We start from the raw sequence: 26744 nt of genomic DNA, 5'->3' as shown, positions 1-26744 counted from the left end.
CAGATTTTTAAAGATTCTATTGGGCTTCTATCAATTCTGAGGTTCCTCCAAGCATGCTAATATCACTTCCTCTGGTATTCCATTTTTTTCGTCCGGGTTTACTAAGCTTGGGTGAAACACTGGAATGGGCATTTTGAAAGGATTTTTGGCACAAAGGAAGAGTCCTCACTCCCCCTTCCCCCTCCCCTTCTCTCTCTCTCTTTCTTTCTCTCTCTCTCTCTCTCTGTGTGTGTGTCTATATATATATAAAACACAGACTGAAAACAATTACAATGCAAAAACAGAAACAAAGAAAAAAGTGTGTAAAACAAAATATCAAGCATTCGCCCAAAATATGTGTATGAGAGACAGCTCGTTCTCAAAACTTGGAAGGAGTTGTGCTTTGAATGCTCTCCTCACCTGTTTATGTGCAAGAGACTTCACCTGGAATTGTCAGCAAAACTACACAGACATCATACACAAATAAATATGGAGACGCACAGGGAAAGCAAGGGCAGTGACCATGCTGAACTTCTCATTGGGATAAGTCAGCCTTACCAGGTAGACCAGATAGGAAACACAACCAGAAAACTAATTCTACTTTATTGTAAAACTACATTAACAGAATCTTGTAAACCTGGAAGGAAATATTATCCCATCATCACCTTTACACAGTCTTGAAAACTAGGGAGGGTCCCTCTGAAGCCTCTTGCTCTACCCACTATGCACCTATGCTGTCTCTTATTTGGCTGTCCCCTAAGCAGCATCTTTTCATCCCATCTCATAAGCTCTTTCTTGCATAACATTACACTGTGCTTTTCAACATTTGAAGGAAGGCCATCCATTCCCAGTGCAAGGCTCCTCTCTGAAAGCTTAGTGTATCTGTTATGCTTGGTCTCTCAGTATTACATTAATAGAGAAACAAGGCTGGACTGGAGAGAGATGACAAACGGCAGCCTGGACAAGGTCTGATAGATGAAATCTGAGTCCAAATCTTGGACTTGAGAAAGCATTTCAAAATTAACCCGCTCTAGTTCTATAGAATGTAAAGGCAAGGGTGTAGGAGGTGACCAGGCTGAACCTGAGGGAGTGGTCAAATGCGTTATCAGTCACGAGTCCCTTCATGACCACAAGGGATCTAAGTCTAGCCCATTTTGAATTCCTTTGATTCTTATCTACCACCAAATTGCTTGGACCATTAAGAAGTTCAGGTTCTTGTAGATAGCTTAAGCTTGCAATAAATCTTTATAATCATTTGAACTGCCTGGATGTCCTGATTTCCCTGGGACTTGACATAAGGAAGGGAAAAACACTTTCCAACTTGCAAGTTTGATGTTAACTTTTTGAGATAGTTCAGACCAGGAAACCAAAAACATGAATATTGATACTACTTTTATTCTAAGGTTACAGTGACAAAAGGAACCTGCCATCACAATTGGAAACTATTCTGGGGGGAAAATGTATTCTTTCCCAATGGGAATTTTCTCATCTTTCCTCCCAATATGAGGATAGATCAATTAATGCATGTGGAAAATCACACCAGACTTCTTGCATGACCTGCTTGATTTCTGGCTTCAGATTAAGAAGAGACAAATAGTAAAAATAAAGATCAATTATGTACCTGTGGTCCAAGCCTGGGTGGCTTTTTGGGTGGTCCTGTAAACTCAGCTAAGCCATCAATAAAGAGAAACAAAAGAATTATTACTACTACTATTATTGTTGTTGTTGTTATCAATAACATTGTGAGCATTGTAATAATATTGTAGCAGCAGTCATGAAATGATGAAAGATTTGTTTAAAAAGAAAACATCTTCCTGTTTTTAATCAATCAGCTAATAGATTACAGACACACATATATTATACTTTGCAGCCCACAGGACAGTGTGTTTCAAATTTGGCAACTTTAAGATAAGTGGGCTTCAACTCTCAGAATCCCCTAGCTTATATTCCCATATCTTAAAGTTGTCAAATTTGAAAACCACTGGCATAATGGGTAAACTTCCTTTATTGTACAGAAGGAGAGGCAAAATACACACAATCAATGGAAAATAGATAAAAAGAATAGATAATAGTTTCTGAAGAACAGTCAGCTTGGGAGAGATACTCACTGTAGCTGGTATCCTTCTCTGGCAGTTTCTGAAAAGAATAAAACAAAACAAAATCAATAAACCTTTGGACACCTGCAGCAAAATGCTACACAAAGGCTTCAACTTCAGAAGGAAGCTCCAGTTTTCCAAGGATTGAAGGTCTAGTACACCAAGCAGAGAACTCATTTGGAAGTTTGGAGCATCAGAGAGACAGATCACACATTTTTAGGCAGTTGCCTGGACCCCTTTTTTTATTATCGAATGGAATTCTTTTTTTTTTTGCATCAGTAAAAAGAGCCTCCTCCCCTCCATTGGAGGATAAAGCAAGGGTCACACAAACAACTGCAAAGTTGGTGTTGGAGAGAAGGAAGGAGTCATGGAAAGCCCCACAGCTCCTAAAATAGCAGTATAGCGATGCTTTAGTAAAGAACTAAAATTGTACTGAAGCCTCAAGATCTACCCTCAAAAGAACTGGGGCGTTCTAGGAAGTACAGCATTGTTTCTCAATCCTGGCAACCTTGATGCATGGATCTCAATTCCCCAAACTCATACCAACTGGGGAATTCTGGGAGTTGAAGTCCAGGCACCTTTAAGTTGCCAAGGTTAGAAACACTGACTAACAGCCAAGGTAGGTTTGGCAGTAAATATGGAGGGATAAAGGAGAGTCCATTACATGTAACAAGTCTTAGGTGAGATGGTGAACTGTCAATCTAGAAAATATTGTAGTATTAGGAACAAAAATAAAAGAAGAGGGTATTTAAAAATAAAGTAAATATAGGCAGCTCTCGACTTACAACCACCACTGAGCCCAAAATTTATGTTCCTAAGCAAGACAGTTAAATGAGTTTTGCTGCATTTTATGACTTTTTGTCACAGTTATTAAGAGAATCACTGCACTTGTTAACTGAGTCATGCGGTCTTTAAGTGACCCTGGCTTCCCTCATTGACTTTGCTTGTCAGAAGCTGGCTGGGAAAATTACAAATGGTGGTCATATGACCTCAGAACAGTGAAAACTGAGATAAATACACACCAGTTGCCAGGCACCAGGCACCCAAATTTTGATCATGGGGAGGCTGCAACAGTCGTAAGTGTGAAAACCGGCCACTAAATGAATGGTTGTAAGTCGGGGACTCTCTCTTTCTGTGTATGTGTGTGTATGTATGTGTGTGTGTGTATGTATATACACACACATATATATATATATATTGCTCAAGGCATGGTGTTATTTTTTGATCTGTGAGCTGGCAGAAAAGTAAACTAATATAACTATGCTCTGATCACTCCCAATTTCCTATTTTGTCCTTGAGAACTATGACTAGCAAGTGGTGCTATCCTTACTGTTCTAATGTGGAGAACAGTAGTAAAGTAGATTTACTTTAAAGTAAAGGACAGCAGTCAGTAAATTTCCCTGTTTAATTAAGTTAATTACTTTAAAGACTGCCCAGCTCCAAACAACTCAAGGTGGTTTAAAAGCGTGAAACAATAAAAATTGAGAAACAGATCGTGGGCATCATGAAAAGAAAACCACAAAAAACAATATTTGTGACCCATTTAAAACAATTTAGTTTTGTACTTTCTGTCATAAATTTGCTTCATTACAATGTATATCAATTTGCAAGTTATTTTGGCAAATTGGCAAAAATGGCACAAATGTACACTTTCACAAACATTTATCCTAAGAACCACAATTCTGCATAAAAGCATGTCTAATATTACTTAATATATTAATGGTTTATTGATAAAGTTGTCCAGACCTGCTTCCTTATATTAACTATTTATATACTTCCAGACCTGCAACCTTCTCACCAACCTACTGTCCAATAGTTGAAAAAGTAAGACCTGTGAAAAAGTGCAATATAATTATTTTTATTTAGGTGCTCATAATTTGGGGAAACACACTTCTAAATCAGGGAAATGCTGAGAAGGAAACCCTGCTGCTGAATCAAAATAATAAATATCCTGTGGCTATTTTGTGTGAAAAGAATTCGTTTGGATATTCTGTTGCGTTTTCTACCCATGATAACTTGATTCAGTCACTGGCTAGTTTCTATGATTGTTTTTCAGACTTTATCTGGTTTTGAAATTGTCAGCCGAAGAGATAAAGGCGATGAAAGAGTGTAGAGAGCAGAGGTTGGACAGTGATGCCAGGGAAGGTGACTCATTGTGTAAACTTACTGGGGGGTTAGAATTGCTCTTCACAGAAGCCATGGGGTCCTGTGATAGAAAGAGGGGCAAAATCAATAATAATAGTAATAATAAAAACCAAGTATTTTGAGTGATGCACTGAATGAAGAAATAACATGCCACCCATGGTGAAACCTGGAGCACTTAAAATGGCAAAGCCCAGCTTTCAACCAAGAGAACTCATTTAAAAATCATTTTTTTAAAAAATGATAAAAATCACTCATTTAAAAATGTTAAATCTCAGTTTAAATAAACCAACTCTGGCTATTTGGAACCCCTAGCAAGCTGATCTACAAAAAGGAAGAAAATGCTCTTAAGTAATTCCATACTAGCTATATGGAGCTTCTCCATATGGGCCCATGGGCTGGTTTTTCAGTATTGCATAAACTCTCCCACCCAATCCCCTTTGGTTTCTACCAGAAGCAACAAAAGGACCGTGTTACGTGAAACAACCTTCCCTGAATTTAATAAGATTAATAAGCTGAAAGGTAACAAATCTTATTATCTCAATGGTTCTGTTCTGCTTCCTTCACTCACTGACCAAAGCTTTTTCCTCCTGCCGAAGCCACTGATAGTCCTCCACCATCTGCTTCTGCTGTTTATCGAGGAGCTGACGCATTTTAGCCCGTTCCATCTCCCACAGTTTCTGGGCTTCTTCCCGGCTACTGGGCCTAAGGAAATCCTCCTCCTTAGAAAAGAAGGAAAAGAATGGAAAGTGAGAGGCTTTTATCCTGAGACAGCAATTCCAAATCTCTACTTGGTTACAAATTACCTCAGGGATTGGGATACAAGTGAGCCAGAAGTTAAGATGATGAGATATGATGTTGATATGAATTTCAGGGAGTGGTCACCTGAGATAGAAAGATCATTCAGATTACCGTATTTGGGCTGCAAAAATGTTGATGACCACTACATGGTAGCAGAGATACAGATCTTTCTCTATCCCTTTGCTGCTATTTAGTGGTCATCAACATTTTTGCAGCCCAGAGAGAGACAGAGAGAAGCCTAAGGGTATCTCACTTCAGAGGTTTGGGCCCTTAGAGGAATGAAGGACAACCTACAGTTCTAAATAGCCATTGTTGATGTTGATGTGAAGAGGGAGGAAGAATTTGCTGAGTAGCTTTTACAGAGACCATAACATGGCTAAGTTTAAGATTGATACGACTTTTGGAATTTAACAAAAAAAGGGTTGGGGGTATTTAAAGGATACATTGAAAGTTTAATTAGTCTAAAATCCAAAGAAATTCTGGAACCATACCAAAACAAAAACGGAATACAACCTTTTATGAGCATTCTGTAGCTCTTTCTTTTGGCAAAATAAATAGCAGAGCCAATTGGCTTCAACAGTACTTCAATAAATAATTCCGATGTACTTCAAATATGTTTGTCAGCGGAAATTGCTAACAGTAAAGCAGATTAAAAGCGTCTGTCATTCCATTTGCAGAGGAAGAATGTTCCAACGTGCAGCTCTGAATCTATTTAATTGGTGAACCATTTCGGTCAACAAAGAAATCTGAAATGCACTGAGGACAATTCCTCGAATTATGTTTGTTCGTATCACGTTTCTTGTTATGGACACAGCCCATTTGTTCTTTACTTCTTAAAGGAAACCTGGGCTGAAGGTTCTTGGATTCCTTAAACTTTTTCTAGGAAAGTCTCCAAGAGCCACAGGATGGCTTCGGCTCAGAAGTAAGTGAAGGAGTAGAGATGGAAAAGGGGAACGGTTGTACTTGATTAGCATGAATTCACTCATCAGGACTCTTTTTTGGTTTAATGTGTTTTTATTATTGTTTCTTTCCTGAACAAAGGAAAATCTTGGCTATGTAAGATTTATTATTATATGGGTCAACATTACAGGAAAAGAAATAGAAATTTCAAGCACAGTCATTTCTCCCATCAACCATCTAAGGCTGGACTGTCAAACTTGTGGGTCATGGGCTGGATGCGCCATGCGTTGGCCACACCCATGCCTGGTTTAGCGAAGGGGAAAAAAGTCATGATAGGTCATGTGATGATGCCATGATGACACGAGTTTGACACCTCCGCTCTAAGGTGTCTAGAACCTTCCTCAATAGATAGGATGGTAATGAAAGCAGGCTAGGCAGGACTAATTGATAAAAAAGACATGTAAGCAAATTAGGCAAGAACATTTGCATAAGCAGTAAAAAGAGTAGCACAAAAGACAACAATAGCTATAAAACAAAGCAAGATAATGTGCTCCTTCCACAGCATAGCTTCTCACATACATCTGTTGATTTGCTGCCTGTAAAGATGTAGGCCTGCTTCCGACTGTATATTTCAACCCCACAAAGGCTTACGTTCTGGTCCATCTCACCCACCTTTGTTATTAGAGTTTTTTTTTTTAATATTCTGGCAATTTGTTGCTAGAGAACCTCAGCCAGACCTTGGGTGAATGAATGGTATCACCCAGCAATATGCATGAAAATGGAACCAACTAGTCTCCTGAACTCATATCTAGTCATCCTTTATGCAGTGAGCCAGGCTGCTTGTTGCCTAGCAATATATATTAGGAACTTGGGGAAACACTGAAACTTTTGTCAATGTGACAAAGGAAACAGGAAAGCTACTTCACAGCACTTCATAGGGTTCTCTGTTTAAGAGAAAGGCGGGGTTTTTGCAGTTTTTTTATTTAATAACAGGAACGTCTTGGTGAGGAAAGCATGATAATGACACAGTCTGTTCTCAGGCTCCCACATATATCTGTGCTTGAATGTTTGAATGCTAGAGAAAAGCTTACATGCACCTTATTTATATATTGACTGTATGAATATATTTTGCCACTTTTTCAAGAGGGCTTACATAGGAGAGGATCTGCCAAACAATGACCCTATGAAATACACTGGGCTAAGAAGAATTCATCAGAGAAATCTCTAGTGAAGTAGGACTTCAACTTGTGTTGCCCTGCCCAAACCCAATACTTAACCTCTACACTATACTGGCATTCAATGTATCTGATAACTTTCATATGACATCTGGGAATTTGATAATTGACAACCCACCAACAGCAAATGGAGATTCATTCTACTCAAGTCGAGCATATGAAAACTCAAGCTGTGTTTTTGTCACCTTAGTCACAAAATTCAGTTCATAACACAATCTCAGGATCAATTATTATTTTTTAAATTCAAGAATGTCTATGTGCATCTACATCTGTGGTAAAATGTTGGTGTAGAGTTGTGCATGTTAAAATAATTCAATGGAAGGAGAGGTTGTCAGGTCTTAGAGCTTCAGAACTTGACCCTCAGGGATTAAATGTGAAAAATACAGTGTTTTAAGAGATTAGATTCCAGAGAAAACCAGCAAACCAGGGTCTGAAATTGAACAATATTTAGGGTCATTCCTCATGATGTTGGCTTGATTTCACCTTTAATCCATAAAGGCAACTTAAAACTCCCCTTAGCTTTCCTGGCATTAATGGTTTTCCTTTTTATGTAGCTGGTTAGTGTTAGTGGTAGAATGGTTGCATGATGAACTTGGGGAGAGGAACAGATGTCTCAATCCATTCATCTAATCATGTGACAAAACTCGTTGCCTCCCACCATATTGAGATGAATGATCAGGACATGTTTTTCATCTTCACTAGTGATGTGTGTGGAAAGGGAAGCCAGGAGAATGCCTCAGTTTCTCTTGTCAACATGCTCTGTTTACTGTAAGTAACAGCAACATCATGTACCACAATTGTGGCTGTGGTAGGCTAGGGACCACTAATGGGAGAAGGAATTTTCATGCTACTGAAGCTTTCTGTGGGCTTAAGGGCTGGTGGACAATATTTTATTTTAGTCATGAGTAAAAGTTCTGAATCACTCTATGGTGGAACCTGATGGACAGGGGAGCAAAGCTAATAGTCAACCAGGAACCCAAGCAACACATTAATTTGCTTCCTTAGGCACTGCTTTTCCCTTTGAAGGCAAAATCTTTCATGTAAGTAGCCTTCACATGATTTGTTCCAGAAATAAAATAATCAGCAAATCTCCTCCTCCAGTCAGATTAACCTCCTGGTCAATAGGAGGCCATTTTAATAGTTTCCCCTACAGGAAGTATCAAGTCAGATTGGACTCGTAGAAGATGGGGTCCATTTTTTGATGATTTATTTATCATTATTGTTTTATTGTTGTTGTTGAAGAATGTTATTATTATAAATTTTATTAATTGTTTTGGGCAGCTTTGGGAGGAAGAACAGTCTCAATTGAAATGTCCTCATAGAAAGAAATGCTCCCATTGGAGTGGTAAGTGCGCCAATTAAGCCATAAAACATTTCATTTGATTTGGCCTTGAGATTTAATTTTTGAGAGCATTGGTGGTGAGGTGAAGTAAAACTTGAATTCAAGTAATGTGACCTGTCTTCAAAAAACGAGAGAACCCACGTCATTAGCAGTGTATGATGATCTTAGCTTACAATAACCCTGTAAAGTAGATCAGTTAGAAGGGGAGCCTCAAGACTAAGAGAGCTAAGGAAAGTCTTTTTGAAGTTGGGTAGTCTTCAGAAATCTAATATATAAATCTAAATATAAATGAATCAGGTGTGCGTGAGATTCTAAAGTGACACCTTGCCTTCTCCCACTGAGCCAAGATCCAAGCACTTCTGGATGGTAATTAAGGTGTTGGTCAAAATGGTGAGACCAATCTCCCAGAATGGGTCCATCTTCAGCTACAGAAACTCACTTAGTTACTCTCAGTCCTACCTACTTCACAATATTGTTGCTGTGAGGAAAAATAGAAGGGAGGCTGCTACCTATATCACTTTCAGCTTCTGAGTGAAAGACAGGATATAAATCTAATAAATAGAATAACTGGGAGATATCTTCTCATTTCATCAATAACCACCCCCCATCTTTTCTTTTATTCCAGTTCTTTTTCATTACTGTGCTGACATTGCTCATCAATTTTATCAGGTTGAAAATTACTAACTTGAAGCGAACTCTCTTGAAAATGTATTGAAGGAAATATAAAACATAGCGTATGGGAGATTGCAACTCTTGTAGTCTCACAACAACCTACCAAGGTCAGTCAAGACTTTCCACTCACTCACTTACACCAATGTCTCCCTCCCACCCCCTTTGTAGTCTTGAAGGCGCCATCTAGCATTTGTTTTCAGGCTTAGTCTCAGGCTAGCTGGCCGGCATTGTCTTACCCTCATGCTGTGGCGCTTGAAGACATTGTGTCTGTTGAGAGGTGGGGTATGCAGAGAGTTGACAGGTGATGGGTACTCGATGGGGCTGGTGAGCGTTGGTGAGCTGGCACACAGACCCTCGGGCACCTGGAAAGGTGGAAGGAAAAGGCAGCAGGCACAAAACAATAGACACAGCATAAGCAGTAGGCACACAAACTGAGCAGAGAAAGTACTCCAGGAACACTTATATAAGACATTGTTCCATATTTTAGCAGGCAATACTAGATATTTTTTCCAGACAAGCTTTTTAAGATTTTCAGAGCAGATTTTAGAATCCACATTTAAAAGTACCAGAAATTATCCTGATCAGGTCTGGTGTCTTTATTTTATTGCAGAAAAGGGAAGTCACCTGGATTTTTAATTTGCCATCAGTTCCTCTCAATTGTGAAAATTGAGAAATCCTCTCAATTTTAAATTTTCACACATATTGACATTTTAAATGTTTAAAACTGAGATCCCCAACTACAGGGTAGTTCGTTTTGTCAATTGTCTTGAAAAATATGAGCCATTCTTCTATAGTGAAAATAAAACATCAAAAGATCAGCAAAGAATACCAGCAGGTTGAAGGATGTCCACGTTTGAAATCTCTTCACAAAAACAAAACAAAACAACCCCTCAAAACCCTACGGGCAAAATTAATAGACCAAATTATATGTTTCCCCTATCCAGTCATGTCTGACTCTAGTGGTCATGTCTGACTTCCACTGTTACCTTATCACAGAAGTGGTACCTATTTATCTACTTGCATTTGCATGCTTTTGAATATAAACACACAAATAAATAAACGGCAGGGTTGGGGGAAGCTAATGAAGACCGAGCATGCTCAGTCATTATGGAAATGGGGATATGAATGGAATAAATTATCTTTGAAATTGCATAACAATCCCATAAGTTGCAATGCAGGACAAAAATAATAACAATAATACAACGTTCTGATTAGATTTTTACAAGTGCACCTTGAGCAAAGTGATATATTTGCAGAAATGCAAGCACTTCTTTCAAAAGTAAATGTCAGGTAAACAAGCCAAATGCAATACAATAAAGTGGTGAGATTAGTCAATGTGGTGAACTTTTAAATTAAATTAAAACTGAGATGTAATTGCAGGTGAAGATTTTGAAAGTTTATACGCAAGCACTGAAGGGTCATATTGATTACTTGGTTTAGAAATGCAGGGAGTTACAAGACCATGCTTTTATTTTGAAATGATGTTCTCATGCTGGAACGTGAAAAAAGTTAAGATGGTGGCTATGATCATGTGATTAAAGCCCTACCCCTTTTGATAAGCATGCATCAAACATATAAAAAGGGGCCTAACCTTAAACCTTGCCTGTCCCATTGTCAAAGTTACAGAGGACCTACACATAATTGTCCCTCCTATATGCTTTCCCTCCTCTAGCTGCACTTCAGCAAAACCTTTAAGCAAAAAGGACAGAAAAAATGAAAGTGTTTCTTAATCAGAAGTTGTAGGGGATGCCATCCATCTAGAATCACCTCTGGAGGGAAGCATCAAGCAGCTACTGCATATCCAACAGAGGATGGGAATGAAGGAAGGAAAGTAGTGCTTATCAACAACTCAGAAGAAATGAAGCCAAGAAAAAGCCAACTGCAAAAGAGATGCTTTAGTTCTGAAATAACTGAAACTAGCATTCAGAAACCTCTTGGACCTTACCTGGAACTGCAGTTTGGGGGCCAGTAAATTGGTCTGAGGAGGTGGCTTGTACTTTGGTCTGCTGGGCTGAGAGGAATAAGAAAAACAACTACATAGCAAGGCTGCTAATGGAGGAGGATAAACTCACATATCTGGAAACAATTGCTATATTTACTTCTTTCAATGTCTTAACTTTTTAAATAGCAAATCTATAAATATTTGTAAATATGCACAAACATACATTCCATGCACACTGCAGAAATATATAGAATAGAATGAGCTGGAAGGGACCTTGGAGGTCTTCTAGTCCAGCCCCTGCTCAAGCAGGAGAACCTATACCATTTCAGGTAAGTGACTGTCTAGATGCTTCTAAAATATATCCAGTGATGGATCATCCACAATTTCTGGAGGGTAACACTTAATGCAATATCTCCATTAAATCCATGAAACAAAAATGGCCACTCCCAATAATAATATTAATTACGTTCTAAGCTCTTAATGAAAGCCAGTTTGTGTAGTGCTTAAGGCATCAAGCTAGAAACCAGAAGCTTGTGAGTTCTAGTCTGCCTTAGACACAAAGCCAGCTGGGTGACCTTGGCCTGTCACAGTCTCCTAGCCCTAGGAAGATGGCAATGGAAAACCACTTCCAAAATCTTGCTGAGAAAACTACAAGGAATAGTCCATGCAGTTGCCAGGAATAAAACGTACCTGAAGGCTTAAAAGTCTTTTTAAAACAGGCATGTTGAATTAAGAATTAAGGTGTTAGTTATGTTCATCACATAATTTCATTACAATGGCCACCCCAGACAGTCAAAGAAAAAAGGAGAGGAAATAAAAGAAACAGAGTTAGGGTTTTATTCCTGCAGAAATTTTAACTGTCTGTCTTCTATTGACATTGAGAAATGTTTTTCATCATAATGCAGCTCAAATATACCTTCCGATGAAGTTTATGTGGTTTATAATGTATTGAATCCAGAACTATTGGCCTTCATTCCTAAACTTTTGTAATGTCCAAATGTTTCTTTCCTCTTGCTTTATTACCATGAAAATATTTGAGAGAATAATAACATGTGGACAATGACTTTCTGACTGTCAGAATCAGGAGCTTTTATCCAAACAGCCTCCCACCCACCACACATATGTCTAAATTAGGGCACTTTTATTGTCTTCCACCTTCTAATCAAATGTCAGTAATTATGAAATTTTCACAATTTTTACTGGATGACACAGAAAATATAATGTACTTTATTATCCGTCATGAGTTTTATTTTGCCTTTCCAATTATTCTGCAGTATATAGCAACAGTGAAAACATTTTAAAAATATTGCCTAGGGGGACAGATCATGATGATCAGAAGCTGAAAATAAAATTATTCATAACTCAAGAGTTGGTGGTGGATTAGTAACTGATGTAATGGGGGATATATTCTCTGCAAATGTGAATATTGAATTGGCATTTTAAGCAGAATGGATTTTTATTCATTTTGCATTGAACTGATTGTGGCTGATAATCAACAACCTAAAGATCAGCTCAGGAGTGAAATATAGATTACCTTTTCTTTTTAAAAAGGGTGAATCCCAAGGAATCACAAAAATGATGCTTATAATGTTAAAGTGAGGAACTTAGGATGGAAATGCCTGTTTTGATGGCAAAACCTGCATGAGTCTTCCAGGGGTGGGATTCAATTTTTTTAACAACTGGTTCTGTGGGCGTGGCTTAATTGGTGGGCATGGCTTGGTGGTAATGTGACTTGCTGGGTGTGGCGAATTCAACATCACTCACATCAAGGCACGCATCTCCTCGCCTGGTCTATCATGACTGTGGGGATGCTACAACAGTCGTAAGTGTGAAAAAGGGTCATAAGTCACTTTTTTCAGTGCCATTGTAACTTTGAATGGTCACTCCACACAAGCAAAGTACCAGCAAAGAAGGGGAAAACAACTCCAGAGAAGTTCCAGAGACAGGAACTCTAGTCCTGCCAAGAATGTAATAAAGCAGAGAGGCAGTTTCTGTAAGCAACACCAGAATGTTTCCTTCCTGCCTTCCTTACAGGATTAGGCCAGTAATTTCTTCTAACAACGGTTCTCTGAACAGCTTAGAATGTTAACAAACCAGTTCTAGCGAATAGGTGCGAACCTGTAGAATCCCACCCTTGGAGTCTTCCCAAAACCAATGGTGGGTGCTAAAAGGTCACATTTTTTTCACATCCAAGCTAAAAAAAAGTATCCATATCTGCTGAACATTTCTAGCAAATATTTATCACCTTTGGAGGAGGCTCTTGGAAAGAGGGAGGCTCCATAATTTTGGGGGGGCGGCGGCGATTATTCTTCTCTTGTTCCCGTGCTATCTCCTTCTCCATCTGGTAAATGTCACTGAAATTCAGAAATGGAAGGGAAAGGGAAACGCACCATTTAGCTTATCCATGAGCTCCATCTGCTGCCTATAATAGTGCTCTGTAGAGCTTTTTTCTTTCTCTCTCTCTGCGGTTTGTAAATATTTTATAAGTTTGTACCATCTCATTTATGCAAAGGGCTTAGAGCACCTTTCTCTGTGTGTGTCTATCAACCATGCTAGCTGGGACTGATGGGATACTGAATCCAATATAATTGTCCCTGCAGCATTTAAGGTTCAATGAATTGAAATTTCATGACTATTTGTAGTACTGGCTGATTGGAGTTACTGTGTGAATGGCTTTGCATATGAAACTTATTGACAAGTAAAACCAGAATACATTTTGCCCAATAAGAAAAATTCTGAAGATTTGCTTATGTAACATACTAGCTCGATATCCACGTTTCTCTACGAAACTATGTGATCGGGCTTAGTTTTGGGGGAGGAAAATAAGGGGGGAAAATTGTGCCTCTGCCTATCAGCATCCATCGGTATTCATCTGGGTAGCGCCTTGTCAGTGTGTGAGAGAGTTGAGGGCTATTTGGAAACTGAAACAGTATTTGCTGTGTGAGCAAGAAGGAGACAGCAAGGATCTTGGTGTGGCTTAGCTTTACTGTTCTGTACTAAAGGTGGTTGCTGCTGTGAAACTGAAATTGAAACTCCTCTGCTTGTGTTTTGCATTTGGAACAGATTTCTTTTCAGGTGGGGAGGGGGAGTAGAACTCCTTAGCATCAGAGCGTGTTAATAATAATATATACGAAATACTAATGCTCTTATGGTCATTTCGAAAAATCCTTTCTTAGTGAGCACCTAGAAGCCAAAAGGAACACATGTGCCAAATTTCAAGTTTGTTGGCTTTACGGTTCTGGAGATTTTGTGATGATGCGTGAGTGGTATTTTGCTTTTATATATATAGATTCAGGTTACAGAACATTACTTTTTTTCCATGCAATTTTTTGGAAGACAAGGCTGGAAGTATCACTTACCTTAAACTACAGACCAACTCTTTGAACTTGGGCCTGTCATTGGGGTCATAATCCCAACAGCGTGTCATCAGAGCATAAAGGATAGGTGGACAGGCATCTGGCTTGGGGAGACGGTCTCCTTTCTCCAGTACGCCAATGACATCTTTGTTCTCCAACCAGAAGAAAGGCTGTTTGCCATAGCTAAGGATCTCCCACATGCAAACAGCTGGAGACAAAAGGAGAAGTTTTAGAAACTGGATTGTATATATTGCTTGTTGCTTGGGGTAAACTGGCAGTGTCTGCTGATAGAGTCCATTTTTCAACCACCAATTTAGAGAGGGGACTTGGATATTTAAACAATATAACTTGTTTTTAAAGAAGTTTGGGAAAGGTGACAGAGCTTGAAGAAGTGGCATATTAAATAATTTCTTGTTAGCATGCAGGTACAGATAGGTTCTTCATCTGAAGGAGGTAGACATGGCTGTTCCTGTCCAAACTTCTACTCACCAAACATCCAAACGTCACTGGCAGAAGTGAAACGGCGAAAGTTGATTGACTCTGGAGCCATCCACTTGATGGGTAGGCGAGTCACTGATGCTGAAGAAGAAATCAGAGTGAAATGTATTAACTTTATCGCTAGATATATTTTCTCAGTTTTGTGAATCACAAAGAATTTTCAGACAGGCAAGCCATTCATTTTCTAAGCCTTACAACACAAGTTTAAATGAATTTGGAATACATCCAAATTGGCTGCATTAAAGAAATTGCTCCGAGCTGTGGATCGGGTTCTATGCTATCCCGCTGTGGCCAACTCACCATGGCCAACTTGCCACAGGATAACTCACTACAGAACAATTCGCTATGGCCAACTCATCATGGGACAATTTGCCATGGGGCAAGAATTACACTACAGTTGAAGAAATAGTGGAATAGAATCATTAAAGAAAGGATGCCAAAGGAGGGACCAAATGAAATGTGAATGATGTGACCTCCACATCCAAATTTATAAATATATAAAACTTCCATCTTCCAAATCAGATGCTGTCATTTATCTAATCAACAGGTTATGGACGTGTCTTTGGGGATTATTTCTAACCCTGCTTTCTCCCATATGTTTATGTGGAAATGTTGAGGGCTGAACCTAAAACATATTTCATGGAAGTTATATTCCGATGCACTTATACAAGAGCCATTATGCCCAAGCTTTTTACTGCTTCTCTTTATGTGTACTGCCAGTGAATTGTGAGGAGGAGGAGATGCATTGACAGAAAAAGACCAGATGCAAGGATTCTTCAGCTTCAAACACTTGTTATTCCCAGTTTCTGTGTCAGAGTGGGCTTTCGCTATTCAATAGTCATTGTTGGGCTATCCAACTTCTCCCACTTGCATGTAATTTGGCTCAGATACATATAGATAGTTTTCTCTCTATCTTGGTGGCATCTAAGATTTGACACCAGAATTTAATTGAGCAGAGAGAAGAAACAAAAGAGAGGAGGAGGAAGAAGAGGAAAAATGGGAGGGAAACAGACTCTGCCTTATTGCCTTTTTCCAGACAGCTGTTGTTTCATGAACAACGCTGTTGCTTGAATGGCCCATTGCTTGCTGTTGATCTAGTTCAGGTAGCTTCTGGGAATACATAAAGAAGCTAGCTCCCAAGAATCCAATGACTGAATGAATAGGGGCGGCGACAAGAGCTTGACAGAGAAGATGAAGTGGGAGACTTATTTTGTTTGACGCTTTGGTCAACATAGGAACACAGAAGAGGAGGAAAATTGCTCAGTGATTTACAAGGAATGTGCCAAATTTGTTTTCCATCCTGGAGACAACAGGTACTTTATATACTACGAGTGCAAGCTCATTGCTCTCTCGGAAAAGATGAAATGGGTAGAAGAAAAGAAATGGCCACTTTCCAGCTTAATAAGAAGGATGGAGAATTTTTTTTGTATTGGTTATAAGGACCACTTGCAAAAGGACAACTTATTTCTGTCTGACCTCTAAAGGAGGAAGAAATGGGTCAGGGCTGTTTGGAGACTCTTTTTTGAGGGAGTTAGGAAGATTTCAAAAATAAGATACTGAAAATGTAATTGTCGATGATGCCTATAAGAAAAGAAATTGGAGACGTCAGCTTAGGAAATTGTCGCAGATACTTTCAGTTGCATAAGAAGGAAAGGGATAGATATATGAAATGGAACATGGACATAATCACCAATAAGGTGTATTGCAGAAAAAAATTATAAAAAGTACAGTACAAAACAAACTTAGATTTTCAAGAATACAAACAACAAATTAGACATTTCAAGTAGTAAAGAAAGAAAAGTTACGTGGTTCCTTTTCAGTAAGGATTCAGGCTGGGCCATATTATTGAAACAACAACGTTAAATGACTTTTGGAGAGCTTGGGAAGGGGATGGGGTATCCATTCAGCCCTCTCTGTGGCTTTTGATACCATCAGCCATGGTATCTTGCTGGACTGGCCAGGGAATTGGGAATGGGTGACGCTGTTTTATGATGGCTCTCCTCTTTTCTCCATGATCACTCCAGTCAATGGTGTTGAGGAAGGAGACACCCATTCCTAGGTCCCTGTTGTGTGGGGTGCCTCTGGGTTGGGTCTCTCTCCTCTTCTATTTAACATCTATATGAAGCTACTGAGAGCATCATCCAGCAACATGGGGTTTGGTGTCATCAATATGGAATAGCTTCCCAATTAGGATGTGAAGGACCCTTTAATCTTCTGGAGAACCAAAAAGACCTGGCTTTTCTCCCATGAATTAGGTTAAAAGGAGAGGCTGTTTGTTCTGGTGCCTGAGGGAAAGGATGTTTCTGTTTTTATCTATGGTTTTCTGAGTTTTTCTGAGCCCCTTAAGAGTAATTAATTGAGAGGTAAATAAACATAATTATTTATTTGTAAATAAATATAGAAATAAATCTTGTAAATAAATACATAAATAAAAGGATAATAAAAGAAAGAGGTGTAGATTGCACTAAGAGACAAATCATGTTTAAAAGAATTCACTACCTTTTTCTGTTCTGCATGGATCTAATTGTACCCAATATATTGCATGCAGTTCTGGGCACCACGTTTTAGGAAAGGACTGGACAACCTGGAGCATGTCCAGAGGAGAGCAACCTGCCTAACAAAAGGTCTGGAAGCTAAACTTGTGAGAAATGATTGAATGGATGAATTTCCTAACCATAACAATGGAACAAACAGATTTAGATGATGAACTTTCCTTCAGTGGAGGTGTTTAAACAGAAGATGTATAAAAACCTGCTGAGGACGCTATAGTGGCCAACCTGAACAGAGACTGCACTAGATCATTTTCAAGATTTCTTCTGATCCTTACGTTTTTTGATTCTCTGATTTTTCCATTTGTGTGAAAACACTCAGGATGGCCAAAGCAAGGAACGCTGCCTAATTATGACTGGCCATGCTCCACAGCACTTACTTACTGGTCATGAAAATAACCATTCATTAGTCCAAAAGTGCATTTATTTTAAAGGCAACTGGACTTTTTGATTTTTTAAAAAGACATTTCACTTCTCATGCAAGGAATTTCATTCCTTCAAAGGAGTGGCCCTTTTCTTTCAGGTGCAGATGGACTGCTGAATTCTGTCCTGATATGTTGCTTCAGAACAGAATAACAGACTTGGAGGCCTTCTGGTCCAATCCCTGCTCAAGGAAGTGGCTGTCCAGTCTCTTCTTGAAAACCTCCCACAACTGCTGAAGGCAAGCCATCCCGCTGGTTCATTGTTCTCACTATTTCTCACAGGTTCACCTGTGGACATTCTGAATACAGGATTGAAAGAAGAATCAAAGAGGCCACTTATGTTAAAATTGAACAGCTTTCTTTCAACAAAGAGAGAGGGGTATAACACCACTTATCTCCTGTTTAGAATGTAGCCCTTTCAGTAGTTCCAAGACAGTTCCACACTGATTTCCATTCTGATTAAGGTGACTCCAAGGATACAAATGAGCTCCTAGGTAATTTCAATAACCCTTAGAGTATTAATGAGTAGCTAATTGCAGAGAGCGTAAATTTCTTCCATTCTCCATCAATTACTTAAAACTGAAGAAACTTCTTGGATGAAAAGCAAACTGTCTTAAACAAAAATCGGAAGTTCCAATTGCTTTTAAAATAAAAGCACCTATGGGACAACCTGGATGAATGAGACCCTCCATAGACAACCTTTCATTAGCATTCCAAATAATCCCAAAAGATTGGAATTTCCTGGGTGTAGTTTGGGGTATAACAGCCTTACGGGGTCAAAGTGATGACATATTTATAGATAACTCCACAATGTTTGTGGAGAAAAGAGTTATGTTTATCCTTTCAGTGTCAGGCCCGTAGCAATGAAGAGATAAGGCTGGGATAGAAGAGTAATTTATTTTATACTAATATAATCACTTCTTATGCATTTAACAATTTTCTACTTTATCTCATTAAAAATTAAATTTGGATTAATTCTGGAGGGCCTCCAAAGGCTTTTGGGATTGCCTGTTTTCCTGGGCAACATTGTCTCTTCTGACTGGCAATAACTCCTCAAGATCCTAATAAAATCTTTATGATGATCATAGACCAGCATAAGAGATACTTCCATACTTTTTTTCATCTCAGCTATCTAAGAGCTTGGCCAATGGAGATGTAGAAGAAAGAGACACTTGAATTCTTCTATATATTCTACCAAGAAGCAAATGGAGCATATGCAATAAACGATACACACACACACACACACACACACACACACACACACACACCCTCAAAGTTTGGGTTCTTCCCAGCTCCTTTCCATACCTTTGTAATACTCGTCATCCTCAATGTATCTGGAAAGACCAAAATCTCCTAGTTTGACACATTCCGGCAAAGCCACCAGCACATTACGGACTGCAATATCCCTGCAGGTAATAAAGTGAGCTAGTTATTCTTTTCTGTGAAGATTTGAATAGCTGCAGTACAAAATACATGTGTAGCAGGAAATATGAGCAAAAACATGAGTTCAAGAGATTCTAAGTCAGTGATCTGGTCATATTTTCATTTTTTGCACCACTGTGTAACACAGAGCCATAAAAGTGATAGGTTTGGTATTTCAGTATCTCGGTGCTCAATGGTTATCTCATAATTAGGAGACCAATGAAATGGCGGGAGGAATTAACAGCAAATGATTCTTCCCTTGTTTGACCCCGACTGCCATCACAACTGCTGTGCATATGTGAAGAATGGTGTTTGGAGGGAACTACTATAGGGACCATGAGGTCCAACACTGAGCTAAAAACATGCCTCAAAAGTATCCTATCAACTATTGACCATGATCCTATCATTTCTCCCAATGGAGAAGACTAAGTAAGTCTCCTACCGATTCACCGCTCCTTATAAATTTTGAGATTAACTTTTTGCATTTGCTTGGGCATTCTTCAATCACTATCTCTAATTTACCCCTGCATCTTACAAAACAAACATTGTGAAAAGATTGGATTGGATCCAATCTTTCAGCATTGATTTGGCTATAATGCTAATTTATTAGACTTTTAAAGATGACTTTGAGCTGCCCGAGAACCTCAATTTTCAGCACTTTCTGGTGGTGCCACATGAGATAAACTTGAAGCTCTTTTGTAAAAGGTCAGAATAGACTGCAATGTGTGATATTCTGGCTCCTCTTACAATATGCTTCTGCTCCATCTGGCACATAGCATTGCATTTCAATTCCAATGGAGAACAATTAAGGAGCATCTCTTCCTCCAAAGACCAATTCTCAGACATTCCATATGTTACTCAGACATTTTCAGCACCAAAAGCCAACTGCCATGTCCTTGTACGCTGTACAAGGGCTGAGAATCTCTTCTTGGTGATTGCAAAGAGTAATGATGGGCAACCTATTGTTTGTGAACCACATGAGACTCCAATAGCTTATCTGTAGTGTTCATAGTCCTCACAGAATGAATTAGATGGAGTTTTTGAGACCTTTTTTGTGTTTTAAGAGTCTGAAGTAAAATAGAAGTGGCAAACCAGATTTTCTTAAACCTTCTAGGAACTTAAGTTATTCACCAAATCCTTTGGAACACCTGATAAAACCAAGTAACTGCGCTATTTTTTCCCAGTTTGTGGGGGAATTAAAAAATTGAAGTGGGTATCTTAAGACTGCATGGCTTATGCCACCTCTTCTGCCACTAAATTTCCTTCTCCAACAAGAATTCCAGAATTGCAGTTCCTTCCTCACCAATCCTTAGGCACCACAGAAAGACAGTGGAAAAAAGTTGCCCATTCTGGCCTAGAAGTTACATCATTGAGGAGGCCGGATTCCATTTAGCTCTGGATGTAGTGAGTTGGTGCAAGAATATGTGCAGAGAAAACTCTGTCCGAGTGTGTATATATCTTTAAAGGTAAAGGTTCCCCTCGCACATACGTGTTATTCATTTCTGGCTCTAGGGGGCGGTGCTCATCTCCGTTATAAAGCCAAAGAGCCAGCGCTGTCTGAAGATGTCTCTGTGGTTATGTGTCTGGCATGACTAAACACTGAAGGCGCATGGAATGCTGTTACCTCCCCACCAAAGTGGTCCCTATTTTTCTACTTGCATTTTTACATGCTTTTGAACTGCTAGGTTGGTAGAAGCTGGGATAAGTAATGGGAGCTCACTCTGTTACGCGGTGCTAGGGATTCGAACCCTACATATCTTTACATGCTATCTATTATTTTACATTAAAATAAAAAGCCCTTGTACCTGTGCACACAGTTGATAGCCTCCAGGTAAGCCATGGCTTTGCAAATTTGCAAGGTATACAGGATAAGGGTCTGCACCTTCAGGTTGGCCTTGTTCTGCTCGAGGTAGTGTCCCAGCTGCGAAGGGAAGATGAAGAATCTGGATAGGAATCTATTTCTAAAACTTTCTTTCCAAGGAAGCTCAGACTCAAGAGGTTACCTTCCATTTTCTTGCTTCTTTGCTTCCTTATTTATTTATTTTTTAGATTCAACTTCCCATTGCTTTAGGTACCATCAGCTCACCTCTCCATAAGGATAGAGTTCCATAACAATCCACGTTGGCTCCTCCTCCGTGATGCCAATCAGTTTCACAATGTGGGGATGGTCCATCTTTTTCATGAGCACTGTAGGTACATTGGGGTTAATCCTGATACATGGCGAATTTTCATTTTCAGACCTGATTTCAGAGATCCTCCGAGAACATGTCTTATTTTTAGAGATATTTTAGCATCAGTTTGCCTCCACAGCATGATTATTGCTCTCCTCCCTTCTATCCAATTAAAAATCATTTTAAAATCCTTTGTTTCACATTAACAATCATTGCCAAGCTTCTTCCCTTTCCTTCTATTTGTTGAAGTTACTATAATCAAATCAATTGAATTAATAGTATTTTTATGATGCCTGGTAATATTATTCTCTTATTTAGTTTGAAAAGCCTATTTTCACTGATTTAAAAGTCAAGGGCGCTTGTCCAGTTAAGCATTTACTTGAAAATATAACTGTTCTACAGTGCTTCATTTTGGTGCTATGGAACAGACCTTAGGAAAGCAGAGGATGGAACATGACAATTACAAAAGGAAGCAAACCCAGCAAAGCTTGGCAAGTTCAGGAAACAAGAACTGCTGGATTTCTGGAAAGGTCCTTATTACTAGGTGTTGTAACAGAATCTTGAAAACCTGTCAAAGTAGTTGTCTAGTACAACTTATACCTAGCATAATTAAGGAATAACTCTGAGTCTCTTTCTTGTATCTTCCCCCTCCTCTGGACTTGGGAATCTTTTGTATAACTGCTTTGTTTTCTCTTGTAACTGTTGTGCTGCCGCCTCCTCCTCTGCTTTTTTTTTCAAGCTGTAGAATTGCAGGTTTGGTGCACACTGTTTGTTGCTTTAACAGGCAAGTGCACTGAAGATAAGATAAATCCATTCCTCAATCAGAAATTTAATTTGGAGACCGCATGGGAAAGAGAGCAAAATGTTTAAATATGGCAACTCTAAAAGCTCACCCTGAGAAAATTGGAAGAAATCACATCCAGAGAAGCTGCCTCTTCCCACAACTACTGCCATTGCACCATTCAGTCATTGCTGTTGTGGCACTGCACCAGATGTGGGAGGAAATGGCATTTTAATTCACATGTTCACAGAAAGAGGGAGTCTACATACTTGCTTCACTCATGAACTTCTCCTTGTTCTCAGCAGTGCAATCTTTCTTGCAGGTTTTCACAGCAACACTAACCCGCTCTCCACTCTGAAAGAAGAGGGTGATCCCAATATTAAAAAGGGAAGGGGAAGAAGAAGAGGAGGAGGAGGAAGAAGAAGAAGAAGGGGAAAAAGAAAGGGAAGGGGAAGAAGGAGAAGTTGAAGAAGTTGAAGAAGGAGGAGGAGGAGTAATAGAAGAAGCTGGTCTGCTTAATTTCAGCTCTTTTGGACAAAACACAAAAAGCTGGAGATCATGTATGTCAATCTTTTCCATAAGAACAAGTGCCTCTGTTGGCTTTTTAAAACTGTAGCAATAGTTCTGAGGTCAGACCAAAGATCCAGAAACCAATGTCCAAAGGAAACCAACAAAAAGAATATCCCCACCTACCTTCAAATTTGTAATAATTTTTATGGTCCTATACCACAACTAAACCATGTGCATGATACCACATGTACTTTGGCACCATGAATAAGTTTCTCTCAGTCTTAAGGTCTTTCTGATGTTCAAATAACAAAATAGGCATTTAAATATCTGTCTGACTAAATGTCTATGTATTAACAACGAACATTGATGACACATTTCCCTTGGTTTTTTTTTCATTAAGAAGTTGAATGCACATTGTTCTTTGGCAGGTGATTTCTCATACTTTTTGTGCCATTTCTGATTCATACTACACCTCTCCATTATATTCTATAGACCAAAGGCAGTCTGGTAAACTGCTCTTCACAAAAGTTGGACTAGAATTGTCATGAAGCCAGCTGGACTTTGGCAATAATGAAATTGCAGCCTAGCACATATGATGCTTATCTGGTTAGGAAAGACTAGGATAAAGTCCCACTGCTCCAAACTAACCTCATTGAGGAAGACACCTTCATAGACTTCTCCAAAGAAACCTTCTCCCAGGATCCTGCCCAGGGAAACATCTTCTCGAGAAATCACAAACTGTTGGGCTGTGCAAGGAATGGAATGGCAAGACATATCAACTTGTCAGTTGTGAATAACAACAACACAATGTAACTCCTCAATACCATACCATAACTTAGAAAGGAAGAAAGACTCCCATTTTGCATGCTGGCCATGTTTTGATTCAACTATAACTACAGGCAGGAGGACAGTGACATTCTGCAGAGATTGCAGTAATGAAAACACAGTCAAGTCTCATCTGTCCATAAAGAGTGGCCTTCAACAAGTTCAGGACCTCAGCAGCAATTTGGGAATGGTAACACTGGCTACAATTTTTCATGGTTATTTTTAATAGTGTGGCTCCTTCTCCCCAGCTCATATTAAGATACAATATTTACCACAAAGATGTAGAATTCATCACTTGAAAAGGCTTCTATTTCCCCTCCACCCAGAATTGGATTCAAATCTACCACTATAAATCTTTTGCCAACTTTGTAGCCCTCAAATCATCATTTGAATACTGTGCTTAGCTTCAAAATTTAATCTATATGCATTTTTGCTGCAATTTTCTACTATTTCTTCCCTTCCCTGTCTCAGTCTTAATAGCTGCATTCATCCGATATCCTTAATCTGGTTTCTGAATTAACTAATTTTCCTAGTTTGCAGAATACATCGAACCTTAAACTAATGAAACAAACTGGCTGTACACAGTATGCTAAGCTATGAAAATGCTATGGCTAGTTAAAATGAATGAAGGTTGATGTGATGGAAGGTAGTCCAGGTTCCCAGGAAGAAGGGAGTACATTCCAGGGAAGCAAGAATCAACTCCATTCAGAGAAAAAAAAGTTAAGATGGCTTCTCTCTAATAGTATATGCTTTATGCGAGTGATAGTCTGCTTTACGTTGGCAAGATTATGTCTGTAGGTGAGGATCAATAACAAAATCTGCTTGGGAGAATCATGATGTGTCTTTTGTGGTTTTTGTAGCCTGATATTAAATATATTGTGGAAAAGCTGCTGCTGTTTAAGTACATTGTGTGAATACAGCAAAAGGCTGCATCTGCATGACACACTTTAATTCAAATGGCTGCCACCTGCAGAAAACTGCATACAGAGTGATTTAAGAGATGATGAAAAATCTGCAGAGTCGTCCCCATTCAATGAGGTGCATCTACCTTGACAAGGGACCAGTTCCCCCTTTCCCCCCAGAGCTTAATAATAAGGAAAAGTCTGCCATGGCTTGATTAGAGTTGCAGCCACTACCCAGGGTAGGGGTGGGCATAGGTGAAGGTTGGGCACACTAAACCTCCTTGTATGTCAACAGAGGACTTAAAAGAAATTGCGATATAGAAAAGGGCTGTTTAGTGAGCATAAGAATGTAAACAGGACTTCGTTGGATTGGATCTGGTCCATCCAATCCAGCAGTCTGTTCTCATAATAGCCAACCAATTATCTCCCACCAGGTGACCTTCAGAGACAGTCACATTCCCATCAAGAATTCTAGCCATTGAAGTCTACCCATGAGTTGGTCCAATCTTCTTTTGAAATCAGCGGAGCTGGTAGTCAGCACCGCATCTTGCAGTAACACATTCAGAGTTGAATTATATGTTGTGTAATAAAATGTATTTCCTTTTGCATATTCTGATTCTTCCAGGATTCAATTTCACTGAGAAACATTTTGAGAACATCTAGCATTTTGAGAAGAGGAAATGGTTTCTTCTTGTAAATGCATAATTTCATTTATTTGACATAAATCCACTCACATTTGCCTACTTTCTAGACTAAAAACCTCCAAATGTTTCAACTGTTCCTTATAGGGAAACTGCTCTAATCTCATGATCATCTCAGTTGCCGTTTTGTGAACTGTCTCTAGCTCCATGGTATCCTTTTTGAGGTATGGTAATCAGAACTGGTCATAGCATAACCAACATGCATCCACACCACTGACTTATATAAAAGCATTACACTATTGACACCTCTATTTTCAGTACAATTTCTTTTTATCCCCCATATTCCACTGGCCTTTTCTTTTCTTTTTTAACCGCAAGTGCACAGTGTTCACACATTTATTACTCCAAGATTTCTCACCTCATCAATCACTGTTAACCAGGGGTGGGATCCGACAGGATTAACTACCAGTTCGGTCATTTACGAGGTTCGGTGATTTACAATGTGCTTCCCTGCACGCTGCCAATCGTCAACAGCATGCTCCGTGCAGAGAAGCAGCCTTTCAAAAAGCCCTTTTTTCCTGCTTTTTAAACTGCAGCTGTGCCTTGCACGGCAGCTGAAGTTGAAAAAATCAGGAAATAAAGCTCAGGTAAGAGCCCGGGTGGGCAGGTGGACAAAAACATCAGTGGACATAGAACCGGTTCTATGTCTGTTGCTCTTCAGAGCTACCGGTTTTACAGAGGTGGACAGAACCGGTAGAAACCCACCCCCGCTGTTAACTCTGGTTCAATTAGTCTATACAAGTAGTTAGGACTTTTGGCACCAATGTGTGATGGTTATACTTTATTTTTGTAAGGTTGTTCTAAGCTTTTGTTTCCATTAATGATAGCCAGAGGCAAAGTGTGATTCTTTTCTGGAATTACACAACATGGCTGACTTAGCCCTACCTGTGACTCCATTAAGCATATTTTAGAAACCAGTCATGGGATAATGGGGTTAGTGTGTTTCAATGCTCAAAACATGTAATGATGTTATTTCTTTGAAGTGCCTATTTTGTTAAAAAAAAAAACTTTCTTTCACATTTTTCTGGGTACCATTCCTGCATAATAATTCAGCCACCTAATCCCTTCTATATACTAATCCAGTCTAAAAGTACAGTTGAAGAAGCCCTAACCCCATATGATTTTAGAAAAGGGGACCAAAGTCTGAACAAACCTCCAGATTTGGGTCTGGATGCTTCATCTGGAATCTCAGCATAAATGTCAGAATCTGAAACAAAACATTATCTGTTACTTTAGTATAAATAACCTTTCCTAAAAATATATCCCATCATCATGTTCATAAAGATAGAACACTGGATGCTTCCAGAAGATTTTACTGTGTTCTTTAACTTAGCTTTTCTTTCACAGAAAAAAATAAATAAACACAAGTAAGGGAAGGAAGGAATTTCCAAATGACCTTTTTATGACCAGCATTAAAAGTTGGTGACTTGGATGAACTAACCCTGGCTGGAGGAAGAAGCTGATATTTCTCAAATTTTCATCATCCTTTCAGGACAAT

At 39.1% G+C, this 26744-nt stretch overlaps 1 protein-coding gene across 10 annotated transcripts in view; it reads right to left on the bottom strand.

The window, feature by feature from the left end:
• PTK2B (protein tyrosine kinase 2 beta) overlaps positions 1-26744 on the bottom strand; it is a 111326-nt gene that overhangs the window by 2741 nt on the left and 81841 nt on the right. For 3 of the 10 annotated variants that reach the window (XM_026715929.2, XM_026715928.2, XM_087929545.1), the window contains exons 14-28: positions 26400-26453; positions 23467-23564; positions 22578-22662; positions 21443-21543; positions 21162-21277; positions 19240-19340; positions 14955-15044; positions 14469-14673; positions 13355-13463; positions 11113-11178; positions 9404-9529; positions 4793-4939; positions 4243-4281; positions 2088-2115; positions 1601-1656 (exon numbers count right to left, since the gene is read on the bottom strand). In XM_026715929.2, coding sequence (XP_026571714.1) covers positions 1601-1656; positions 2088-2115; positions 4243-4281; positions 4793-4939; positions 9404-9529; positions 11113-11178; positions 13355-13463; positions 14469-14673; positions 14955-15044; positions 19240-19340; positions 21162-21277; positions 21443-21543; positions 22578-22662; positions 23467-23564; positions 26400-26453 — 1421 coding nt within the window. The remainder of the gene's footprint in view (positions 1-1600; positions 1657-2087; positions 2116-4242; positions 4282-4792; positions 4940-9403; positions 9530-11112; positions 11179-13354; positions 13464-14468; positions 14674-14954; positions 15045-19239; positions 19341-21161; positions 21278-21442; positions 21544-22577; positions 22663-23466; positions 23565-26399; positions 26454-26744) is intronic. The other 7 variants (XM_087929555.1, XM_026715930.2, XM_026715931.2 and 4 more) reach the window with 6 other exon arrangements.

Source organism: Pseudonaja textilis, chromosome 1, assembly GCF_049901715.1.
Source record: "Pseudonaja textilis isolate UNSWEBS1 chromosome 1, rPseTex1.2, whole genome shotgun sequence".
NCBI lineage: Eukaryota > Metazoa > Chordata > Lepidosauria > Squamata > Elapidae > Pseudonaja > Pseudonaja textilis.
This window is presented reverse-complemented; position numbering and strand designations above follow the sequence as displayed.